This window comes from Octopus sinensis, linkage group LG7 (assembly GCF_006345805.1).
Source record: "Octopus sinensis linkage group LG7, ASM634580v1, whole genome shotgun sequence".
NCBI lineage: Eukaryota > Metazoa > Mollusca > Cephalopoda > Octopoda > Octopodidae > Octopus > Octopus sinensis.
The window spans coordinates 95,835,293-95,848,366 of NC_043003.1; the positions used below are offsets into that span (position 1 = coordinate 95,835,293).

General features: G+C 37.8%; 1 protein-coding gene across 1 annotated transcript in view; it reads right to left on the bottom strand.

Moving 5' to 3' along the window:
• LOC115213856 (R3H domain-containing protein 4) overlaps positions 1-6,218 on the bottom strand; it is a 36,802-nt gene extending 30,584 nt beyond the window's left edge. The window contains exon 1 of the mRNA XM_029782796.2: positions 6,075-6,218. Within this exon, the coding sequence (XP_029638656.1) occupies positions 6,075-6,139 (65 nt within the window). The 5' untranslated portion in view covers positions 6,140-6,218. The remainder of the gene's footprint in view (positions 1-6,074) is intronic.
• Between the last annotated feature and the right edge of the window lie 6,856 nt (positions 6,219-13,074).

Consider the following 13,074-nt stretch of genomic DNA (forward strand, 5'->3'; position numbering starts at 1 on the left):
CACTGCCTTAATAATAAGAATAATAATTTTATTGGCACCAACTAAATCAACCCTAGTATTTAACTGGTACTAATTTAAATCATCTCCAACCAGATTTGAAATCAGAAAATAAAATGGCATAATTAATTTACCAGTAAACATTTTGTTTGATATTCTGCTGATTCAATCTATCTACCAGCAGTAACTATCATTATTATTAATTAGAAAAAGATACTAAGCTATAAAAATACCCATTCCCAAAAAGAAAAAAAAAGAAAGAAAAAAAACAATAGTATCTATTTTCAAACTTGAAAATTAATGTACTGCAATTAAATGTGTATAATGCAACAGTAAGTAATTAGGTTCCAAACTTCAGATGCCCATGATAAATGATTCTCTTAGTTCACCAAAGGTGTTGAAATGGAACGTCTTAAAAGTGCTTGTGACATCAAACTAGTAATCACCTTAAATAACCCTGATTAATGCAAAAAAAGTCACAATAACATTAGCAAAACAATATCACAGACCATGTTGATAGCGTGCAGAAACTGACCAGGTCATCATCATCATTATTATCATCAACATTTGAAGTTCGTTTTCCATACTGGTATGGACTGGGTAGTTTGACAAGAACCAGTGAACTGCAGAGCTTTGCCATGGTTTCTATGGCTGGATGCCCTTCCTAATGCCAATCACTTTACAGTGTGTACTGGGTGCTTGGTATGCTTACATATTCACATCAAGGTATTCAGAAAGTAATTGTGTATGTTTCTGCTGAGTGATTTGTGTTAGGAAAAGCATCCAGCTGTAAAAATCTTGCCATAACAGTCACAGCAGTCTGGTAATTCTTGCAATGCATCTGCTTGAACAGAACTGGTATTATCCACGATGAAGAAATGACTCAAAGAAAGATCATCAATGCAGATGTTATTGCTAGCAACTTGATTGCGTAAGTGAAGCAATACATCAAAAGTAGCCAGCTTTTTTATACAAGGACAGTGTTAATCTCCAGCATGACAACGAAAGGGCTCACTTTGCCAAACATATCCAAGATAAAAGTTCTTCCATATGCCCAACACTCACTGGTCTTAGCACCTATAAAGTATCATTTGTTTCTTGCATCAGTCATAAAGAACATTTGTGATATACACTATGGTGTTATGGACACTTGATAGAACATATTGATGGTGCTTGTTCTTTATCTTTTTCTTCTTTCAGTCATCAGACTGTGGCCATGCTGGGGCACCACCTTGAATTTCTAGTTGAATGAATCGCCCCCAGTACTTATTTTTTAAAGCCTGATGCTTATACTATCAGTTTCTTTTTACTGAACTGCTAAGTTTCAAGGGTGTAAACACACCAACACCAGCTGTCAAGCAGTAATGGGGAGTGGGGGACAAACACACACACATATATATATATGAGGTAGTGGGGCTCTGAAAGGGGTCTCAGGGAGTAGCGTCCCTGCCTTCCTGAGCTAGTTTTCCACCACATTTCTAAAAAATCATGGTAGAGTCCTTGGTCTCGGGACCACTCACATCTAGAAACTGAGTTTGGGGGTAAGTAAGGGCATGCTTCCCATAGAAAATCCAGCTCCAAAAAAGCTTCATGATAGCAAAGGAGAATGGGCACCAACCAGCCCAAAGGTTGGGGTGGGCTGCACCTGCCTACCTGGGTTGCTATGGCATTGAGGTAGATCTGGCCACCCCTGTTAATGGAGATAAAACCTGGATGTAAAACACTGGATGATGATGATGATGATATACATACAATGGGCTTCTTTCAGTTTCCATCTACCAAATCCATTCATAAGGCTTTGGTTAGTCTGAGGCTATAGTAGAAGACACTTGCCCAAGGTGCCATACAGTAGGACTGAACATGGAACCATGTGGTTGGGAAGCAAGCTTCTTACCACACAGCCATACATATATATATAAAGAGAATGATAGAGAGATAGTCATCTATGTATTGTACTTAATGTATACAGTGTTGATAGGCCAACTACATGAGTATTTATCCTGAGATAACATCTATGAATTTACTGCATTAAAAACACTAAATGTCAGAGAAAGAGAGAGATGAAAGTTTGGGCCCTTCTTACTATTGTCTTATCACTAACATCCAGCATTACAAAGGTGATAGAGATAACCATTAACTACAACCTTCTCTAACCCTTAAACTTCTTCCTCTCCTTAATGACCACCAGAATAGCTTCACAGATCAACTCTTATGTATCACTCACCACTGGACTTTCACCTTCAAGAGCTTTAGTGAAAGCAGTGTTCTTATATTTGAGAGCAGCAAAGTTTTCTACTGTCAGTTTGCCAAATCTCCTCTCAAACTGGCCGGCCATCTCTGCCTACAGGCTTTATCCATCTCTTGTCTCTTGGATCAGTGACTTCCAATTAGATTGCAATATTGCTAAATATGATGAAAGAGCTCTCCCTGAACCACACCCCATTAACCATAATATGTAACCTATATGACTAATCCTAAGGGCGGCGAGCTGGCAGAAATGTTAGCACGCCGGGTGAAATGCTTTGTGGTATTTCGTCTGCCGCTACGTTCTGGGTTCAAATTCCGCCGAGGTCGACTTTGCTTTTATAAGTACCAGTTACGCACTGGGTTCGATATAATCGACTTAATCCCTTTGTCTGTCCTTGTTTGTCCCCTCTGTGTTTAGCCCCTTGTGGGTAGTAAAGAAATATATATGCCTAATCCTCCTCTTCCTTTTTCTATGCACTAATGATCCACTTATCACCTCGAGAAAATACAATGCTTTATTCATTCCTATTCTATCACATCCAAATGTCATCTACATGCAACCAAGACACATCACACAAAATTTGCAATAACTCCATGATCAGTAACCTTGAAAACATCTGTCAATAAAGTCATCACCACCAAAAAATCGTCTCCTGCAGTTAGATTAAAAGCACAATCACTGCAGATATTAAGTTAACATTATTGTACAGCATCATCTTTAACCCTTTAGCATTTAAGTCGGCCACATCCAGTCCTGTTTTATGTTAAAGCTGACCAAATCCAACCTCTCACAACTACCCTTCAATGTCATTCTAAAAATAAACAATCATATTATCGAAATCTCAAAGCTATGAGACTATGTTGATAAGCATTATCATTTACAGGGTTATTTGAATGCTGAAGGATTAAACAAGAGCAGTGTGCAGCTAAATCAACTTCACTTCAAATGCTAGGCTTCACTATTCCTATGGATCTCACCTGGCAAACACACATCCTTAACATAGCAAAGACAGCATCTCAAAGACTGATTTTTCGCTTCAGAACCAGAAAATATTTCAGACCTTTCCTTCTACAACCAAATTACTAAACCTCTACAAATCTCAGGTGAGACGCACAGTAGAGAACTGCTCCCATATCTGGGATGGCACTGTTGTTATACATACAGAGAAACACCCTAGACCAGTGGTTCTCAGCTGGGGTCCGTATGGACCTGGGAAGGTGGGGGTCCATATAAGTTCTTATTGAGAAAATTTATGTGCAACAAATTGGTTTTTACTTCTTCAATACACAAAATATTTTAACATTTTTCTTTATACAATACCTAATAATATTTAATTATAAAAATAGAATGGGATTTTTAAAACATTGAATGACTATGAAGGTCCACCTGAGTACAATGGGAATCAAAAGAGTCCATAGATAAAAAGTGGTTGAGAATCAATGTCCTTGACCAAATCCAGAGAAAGGCCACCTAATTGGCATGAAATCACTCACAAAAACATTTCTAACCCTAGTGCTGTCACTTCGTCTTTTCTACTGCTACTACAGTGGTCTATGCTCTCCTACAGCCAGCTGGTTTTGTGCCATTTCCATTTAGTTACACACAAATCATCTCTTTCCATCACCCTGCATTATGAATCATATTGTGTTCATCATCACACCACTACCACAAAAACCTCAACATTCTGACTTTCGTTCTCAAAACATCAATCCTCTGTAATTGCTTCCAGGTATGTCTTCTTCCTGAAGTTATCTACTTGGAATAGTTTAAGTGGAAAGAAATCTGTATATATATCTCAAAAGATATGGATCCAGCTCCTTCCTCAAGATCAAAACAGTTTTTAAAATTTCCCTCCAATCGCAACCTATTGTATTAAAACAACAAAAAAAAAGACACACTAGATATGTTCCTGGATGCACTATATCTCAAATAAATAAATAAATGAATCGTCACGGTTGGAATACATTTGCTCGATCAGTGCTGACCTGGAGTTAAACAACAACAATCCACTATCCTAAAATACAGTTTATAAAACGGATTTCTTTTTCTTTTTTTTCCATATGATCAGGTACAGTGGTCAGACACTACGCCTATATGCTTGGGCAAGACCATTATTAGTGGCGAGTCAGGTAGGGTTTTATGTTCAACTTGAGGCTTGCGGGAATACATAAATTATTTATAAGTAAACCGCAAAATTATATAAGTTCGTACATACCCTAATAGTCTTTATTTGTTGTTTATAAGTACAACGCAATCACAACGAAAACAAGTGAAGCTGATCGCATAACTAGCCAATTTGATTACACTACTCAAGAAGCAGCCAAACCTCCTTCCATATCACAGCCTACCATATGACAAAAGAAAGAAAATACTGGACAATGTAGTTTAAGATGTACTGTATCCGTAAGATGGCGACAAGGTAGTCATGACAGGAACGTCTTTGATCATAGATTTGCGCAATCAGAGATGACAAGGGGCTGAAGAACAACAATCTCTTTATGTTTAGAGTTCAAATCTCGTCGACAGTCGATAAAATAAGCATTAGTTAGCATTAATCGAAGAGACCTATGATCAAAGGCATTCCAGCTATGACCACCTCATCTTAGATTAATTTTCCAGATATGGTGTATATTGATCAATATTATCCAATCTATATTTCCTTCTTCCTTTTTTCTAGCACAATATTAAATCGTTCACACCTCGTCCTCATATCAATCAATTCCCTTATAGTGGTTGTCTATGCAAGGTGTTAATTTGCAATCACACTAACCTGATACAGTAATAGGGTTTATCTGCAGTTTAAATATTCTTCGATTTCACTATCAACGTTTTCGTTGCTGAAGTCAATATGCACTCAAATAAAAAGTATCGAATAACGCTTCAGTACAGTGTTCAATCGATTTTTAAAAAAAATTATTTTATTTATAACTTGAAATAAAACTAAACTATGTGTATGTATATGATGGACTCTCCTGTCGGTTTCGACAACCAATACTTTCTTTATATCTGTGTATGTGAGATGGAGAGATGCCCACATATAAATACATACATAAACACAAGTTAGGTATGTAAACAAATTTACATCTACATAAAATTTTCGCAAGAGAAGCAAGAATATCGATTCATAAAACAGAATTCTACAGACTGTACACACACACACACATGCACGTTTATTTCCATAATGCATTGCAATATATTGGAAAAAGGGAAAAGAAGAAAAAAATTCAGTGATCACGCAAGAACAGCTGTTGACATATTAAATAGGAGTAACTGACACAGAATTTGACAGAATAAAGAAATAGGTGGACGAATATACAAAAACAAAATACAATTTCACCCAGGGATATAAATAAATACAAGAGAAACACGGATTGCAACATAGTGTTGCAATCGATGTTAAAAGCTGTCGAATCCAGGACTTGTTTTAGATGCTAGAAGGTGAGTCATCAAACACATAACAAATAATTATGTTGTGAAATATAAGCCGAGGACTGTCGGATCCTTCTTCTTCCAAGGTAACAGACTTTGATGAATAATAAATGAAAAGAAGAACTGAATTCCATGGCATTAATAACATAGGGATAACAGAGTTTTATGTGTGTGCGTTTGTCCTTCCTAGACATCCACAAATGCACGATGAAAGAGGTGGGGAGTAGGAAAAGAAGGAATAAATAAATAAATATCTGTGTCAATATTGATGCTACCATGTTTACAATGTAAAAATGCATTCGAACCAATTAAGAAATAGAGCGAGAGAGAAAACAATATTTTAGTGAAATAATTATATTATATCAGCAGCGAATTTTAAAACAGAGATAGTTTAGCTTACACCAAGTCATCTTCGATAATCTCAGGGTCGTAATAATCCCTGTTACTATCACGATTGATACCCATTCTGGATGAACCTTGTCAGACAACTGCCATTAACACATCAACAACTATGCACTGCGCATGCGCACACACAATAACGGGGGATAATTCATTTCAACCTTCCACAGAAAGACACTCAAGAAGAAAGGGTCACACTGACATTCAAATTTTTTTTTTCTCTTTCTACTAAAAGAACAATGTCTAAAATTTTCTGGGGTAGGGGAACAGGTCGATTACATCGACCTCATTGCTCAGCTGGTACTTATTTTGGCATATCTTGTGTGTGCCAAAATTGTTTCCTCATAACTTCAGAAAAATGGATAATTTTTTTTTAATGAAATTTTCTACAAATTCCTCTCAGGTGGTGTAAATTATGACTATATCGGAATTTAATGTGAAAAAAAAAAAAATTGGGGGTCGCACATTCATACGTACTGACATACATCACATTTATGTATATATATCTACAAAATGAGACGGAAAATTTCGAAAAAGATTGTGACGTGTCAGCATCCATGTGTGCGCAACAAGTTTTTTTTTTTTTTTTTTTTTTATTAATTCCAATATAATCGCAATCTACACAATATGAGAAATATTTGTAAAAAATGTCATTAAAAATATGCTGAAACAAAGTCGACTCGCGAAAATTATCTGAAACTCATCTTCAACCATCTCCGAAAAAGTTTTCCTCAGCAAATTTCGATATAATCGGAATCTGCATTATCTGAAATGTATTTGTAGAAAATTCCTTTAAAACTCCCTATTTTTCTGAAAGTTATGAAGAAACAAAGTCGGTAGGGGGGGGGGGCACACGAGTAGGCATACACTTATTTTATCGACCCCAAAAGGATGAAAAGCAAAGTTCAACCTCGGTGCAATTTCAACTCAGCGTAAAGCTGAAAGAAATGTCACGAAGCATTTTATTCCGTGTGCTAATGATTCTGCCAGTTCGGCTGTTGCTCGAGACGGAGAGAATGTGCTCACTTGTATCACATCACAGAAGCAAAGCAACGATTTGCATGATGCAATAAGGTTTTCATGTCGCATTCATTTTGAGCTGGAAAAATTTGAGTTTATCACTGTCAACGAAACTTCTTATATAATTATACGATTTTACAAGGAAAAGGTTGACAGTGACTCCGAAGTTTCGGCTTACTCGCCATCATCGAATAAAAAAAGGAGCACTCCGTCGGTTACGACGATGAGGGTCCCAGCTGATACGATCAACGGAACAGCTTGCTCGTGGAATTAACGTGCAAGTGGCTGAGCATTCCACAGACACGTGTACCCTTAACGTAGTTCTCGAGGAGATTCAGCGTGACACAGAGTGTGACAAGGCTGGACCTTTGAAATACAGGTACAACAGAAACAGGAAGAAAGAGTGAGAGAAAGTTGTGGTGAAAGAGTACAGCAGGGTTCACCACCACCCCCTGCAGGAGCCTTGTGAAGCTTTAGGTGTTTTCGCTCAATAAACACTCACAATGCCCGGTCTGGGAATCGAAACCGCGATCCTACGACCGCGAGTCCGCTGCCCTAACCACTGGGCCATTGCGCCTCCACCATCATCGAATAACTGATTTATAGACAGGCATCTCAAAAGCAAATAGACATTATTTTTTGAAAAATTTTATTTCTAGAAGCAAAGCGTTTAAATATTTAATTTATTATTTAGTAGACCTGTTTTGTGTATAATATATTAACAAACTTTGAAACACCAGGTAATGTCCGCAAAGATAAAACAGCATAATGAGTGGTGTCTCTTTACTTTTGAGGTAATTGTGTATACGTATGTATGTTGTGCCTTATATATACACATACATACATACATACATACATACATACATACATACATACATACACACACACACACCTTCTCGACTTACGACCACAAAAAAAAAAATAATAAAATAAATTAACTAATTAAAAAATCGATTTTCGGACGTTGGACTGTCTCTACTCGTCAATCCAGAGAGGTACATTTTCTTATTTTCTCTCTCTCCTTGTTGTTTTTATATTGGAACGATAAAATAAAGGACATTTTCAAGTATCATTTTCTTCTGTCATTTATTGCATAGACTTCAAAAACAATCGACTTAACCATTATGTCCTTTGTGACCTGACATCTACCATACATCTTTGACAACAATGTTTAAAAAAACCAAACATGCACTCTTTTCAAGTCGCCAACCATCAACATATAAACTGTTACATTTCTGGTGAAGACAAGGTACGAACAACAGCACATATTTAGTTACACACACACACGACTAGTGAAAAGGTTGCAAGTAAATGAGTGGAAATCAGACCGGTGAGTGTGTTAAATTAATAAGGCACTAAAAGAGAATGACTCAACACACGAATTCACATAAAGAATCTTGCAAATCACATACAAAAACGAAGTGCAGTGTTTCTTTTCTGGTTTTGCAAGTGTTGTGAATGAGAAAGGAAACTAAGAGATGCTGGGTGCTCTGAACCAGGTAAATTTTACTCTATGTGCAACTTGATCGAAACGAAGTCGTACAGGGAAAAGTAGGGAGGTGACTAAGTGAGGGTACAGAAAACACGGTCTGTGTTTTGTGTGTGTGTGCGTGAAAATGCCAGGAGAAAGTGGCAACGATATTAAGTCTGTTCAAGTTAAGCTGGGAAGCGAGTTCAATGCAGTTGACAAGTAATGTAATGTATTGGTGAACTCTCGCGAGGTGCAGCATCGAACGTGGGTAGTGTTGGGAATTAGAGCTAACTTGATACAGACAGAAACAAATCGCAGGTTGCATATGTGTAATTGGATGTATGCACGTTGTTTACGCCAAAAAGAGAAAAGTGCAGCAAAATTTAACTAAGCTGAGAAAACTGCAAACATTCATACAAAAGCATGAAGTCAAGAGAACAGCATGTGGTCTTAATGCAAGATTAAGGCGGCGAGCTGGCAGAAACGTTAGCACGCCGGGCGAAATGCTTAGCGGTATTTCGTCTGCGTTACGTTGTGAGTTCAAATTCCGCCGAGGTCGACTTTGCCTTTCATCCTTTCGGGGTCGATAAATTAAGTACCAGTCACGCACTGGGGTCGATGTAATCGACTTAATACCTATGTCTGTCCTTGTTTGTCCCCTCTGTGTTTAGCCCTTTGTGGGTAATAAAGAAATAGGTATTAATGCAAGATGGATACTCTGTAAACGGCCGGAGAGAATAGAACATCATGAAAGATGCGTGCACGTGGAATAGTCGTCTGCAAAGGATGAATGCAGTATTAACTTTGAGCATAACTGTGTTGTAAGGTTATAAGCGTGCTAACATAAGAACGAATGAAGAACGAAATGAAATATAACATATTGGATTACTGATTCTTGGAGGAAACAAAATAGGAACATGCAAAGAAGGAGTTCTTGAGTGCCCGGGTGGAATTTGACGAAAAATGTTGGTTCCGAAGTTCTGGACGCGAGATGAAGATAAATACAGACAGATACACAAACAAACAAAAATACCCTGTTGTTGATATTGAAGTTCCAGGGAAGAAGCCTTGGGTCTAGGTTAGAACCCGGTTCTTTCTCTATTGGCAAGAAATCTTGAAATAAACTGAATAATAACAAACACATACATACATGCATGCGTGCGTCCATACATACATACATACATACATACATACATACATACATACATACATACATACATACATACATACATACATACATACATACATACATACATACATACATACATACATACATACATGTTCATTGTAGCCTTCCATAGTATCTACTATGTGGTCATACGTGCGAACAGTTGTTAGGATGCATTTCATTGATGTGTGAAGCGTGTTGGAAACAGAGCTCTCATCGGCTGCAAGCCGGTCCGCAAAGTTCGACAGCCGGATTTCCACGTTAGTTGTCATTTCTGGTGGTTTTGTTACCATTTTGTGGTTCATAGTTGAACGTTGTCAAACATACATGCATACATTTCCAGAAGCTTATCCTTTATATATAAGCAACAGTAATTTTATTCAACTGAATACACGTCATTGATTGGTTGAAATTACCGAAATACAAAAACTTTAACGTGAAATAACTTCGTAAAAATAAGTTTTTCTCAAAAATGTTAAGAGTAAAAGATGTTTTATATGACACATTCTACCAGTGTCCGAGGTTTGAAAGTGTTTAGTTACTAAAAATTAGTTTTTAAATCTGTCGGTCAAAAGGTAAAGATTAAAGGTGTTTAAGAACTCAAAGAAGCATAGAACATCCTCTCAAGCACCAAAAAACAAGATGAAGATGACTGTGACTTCTCACTACTCTTCAGGTATTTAGGTGAGCCCCTAGGCACACACATTCCCTAGCCTCTGATCATTGCGAAAGGTTGAAAGTGACTGAACATCTCTTAGAAAATATGTAAACAAACGTCACAGATATTCTGATGTCATAATCACAATATGGGAAACATTTAAACACGATATGGTATGTAGCAGGTCTCTGCTTCAATAATTTGAACTCATACTCATTTTTATTTTTTACAAATCAGTAGGTTTTCGTAGACTAATTGAATGGTGATGTCATGAGAAAACGAATCCATGACACCTAAAAACTACACAACAAATACATTGACTGACGTTGGTAAAACTTCTGACCAATCGAAAACTTGATTGTGACTCGGTCGATCTTTGATTAATTTGTAAAGAAGAGTGATAGACAGAAAGGTAATCTGACGGTTAGACAGTGTGTGTGTGTGTGTGTGAGAGAGAGAGAGAGAGAGAGAGAGGAGTACAGAGGATACATGCAGTCATGCGTTAAGATCGGTTAAGAACGTTATCAGCTGTTGTTTCGACAACCAGACTGGCCAAGTTGAACAAATCTGCAACACCCAAATTTTTACTAACAACCATGCCAGGGGTCACACGTGTTCAGTCACCCTCTCTCCTTCTTTCTGTAACTATCTCTCATTTACACACAACCACACAAGCTGTCATTCTCTTACTGAATCAGGCTACAAACATTATTCGATCTTTGCCTTTTTTTTCTTGGCACAGTGGTGTTCCATTTTGATCGTTTCACAAAATGACCGAAAACTGACATTAATTTTTTTTACACTCTCACCACTATTAAATTAATCTTGTATTTAAATGAGCAACTCCGTTGAAGGAAGATTCTCCACAATCCTGCTTCCATTGAATGGATATTTTTCTAAATCGGGCGTTGTGTTTCCGACACACGACACCCGATTTAGAAAAATATCCATTCGACAGCATTCAATGAAGTGATGCACTTCAAAGAGCAACTGCGCAACCGCACTAAATTTCTGCAAGTACACAGCACAACACTTCACGACATCTGATATGTTGGATGGTGGGGAGTGTGACATCCTTTGTACAATGATCTTTCGCTGGACATCGCGACACGAAGCACAAGGAAGTAAAATATAAAAAAAAGCAAAAGAAAAGAAAAAAAAGGTAACATCTCGATCTTCTATAATGGTCCTCAGCTCCTGTACCCTTCCATACCAGTATCCTCCTGCAAGTTGTCGATACAGGTCGTCTTCTTCCTTCCTCTCCTGGTTCTTCCTTGCGTAGGTTGCCAGAGCACTAGTTTGTTAGTAATTTCATCGGTATGTCTGATGCAGTGTCCAGCTAGCCTCATCCTACTATGCTGTACCTTCAATGTTACTTTTGGTAGTTCCTAGTATCATTATCTATGCATACTTTAAAGAGGACTTTGATTCAGTATATAAAGGAATGATGATGAAGATACTTAAAGCATATAATATTCCACCAAAAATTCTGAGAGTAATAGTGGCCAAAGCGAAAGTGATCATTCCTGATGGAGAGACGGAATATTTTTTAGATGGTAGTGTTCTCAGGTTATGAAGCCATTTAATGATGACTCTGTTCAGAAGACAGTAACATCATTTGATAAAAGAGCACGGTACAATGAATTCATAGAACAAAGCTGTGACTTTAAATATCTTTAGTTTCGGTCTCAAATATATTCAAGTTGAATGATAATGGAAAGAGTTCATAAGTGAAGGGCTACGTTCATCTTCTGTGTACTACCTCATGTCTGCTTGCTGTCTGCGTGTATACGAGAGTCAGCTAGGTCATGTGTTCACGGTCTGGCGACTCGACGAGAAAGGGAGAGTCCGAGGGCTGATAACAGCGCCTACAACTTTGAAGTCAAAGCTGGAGTATTATAAGGCGACACGCTAGCACCTTATCTCTTCGCCATCGTTCTGGACAATGTAATGCGTAGAACGTATGAGGACAAGGAGGAAGAACTGGGATTCAAACTGCATAGGCAAAGAAGTAGACGGCATCAAGCAGTAACAAGTAACTGACCTAGACTATGCTGATGACCTGGCGTTACTAACAGAGAGGACGGATCAGGTACAGGAAATGCTGAGCAGATTAGAGCAGGAATCGAGGAAGGTAGGATTGTACTGTAAAGCAAAGAAAACAGAGCCGCAACTATTCAACCACGAAATGCTTGTGTCAGTGAAAGTGAGTGACGGTAAGTCGCTCAAGGTGGTTGAAAATTTCAAAGACACAAAGTACTGAAAAAGACATTGTAGCAAGGAAAGCTCTAGCCTGGAGCGCATGCCATAATTTGGGAAAGGTCTGGAGTTCAAAGTTAGCGAGGAAATTGCAAGTGAGATTGTTTCTGGCAACAGTAGAGTCTGTTCTTCTATATGGGGCTGAAACATAGACGCTCACTAAAGCATTGAAAAAGCAGTTGAACGGTTGCTATATGAGGATGCTTAGAACGGCACTCAATGTCTCCTGAAAGAGTCATACAATAAACGCCGACTTATACCAGGGACTACCAAAAGGATCTTAACGTCATGAAAATTCCAATAAACGACGCCCAACAATCTCAAATCAAAATCTTTGAGTGACGAAAGCAAAATTTCTTACGAATATGAGGTTGTTATGAAAAACCAGTTAAGCTTTGATTAAGTTAATCACAGATTATAATATA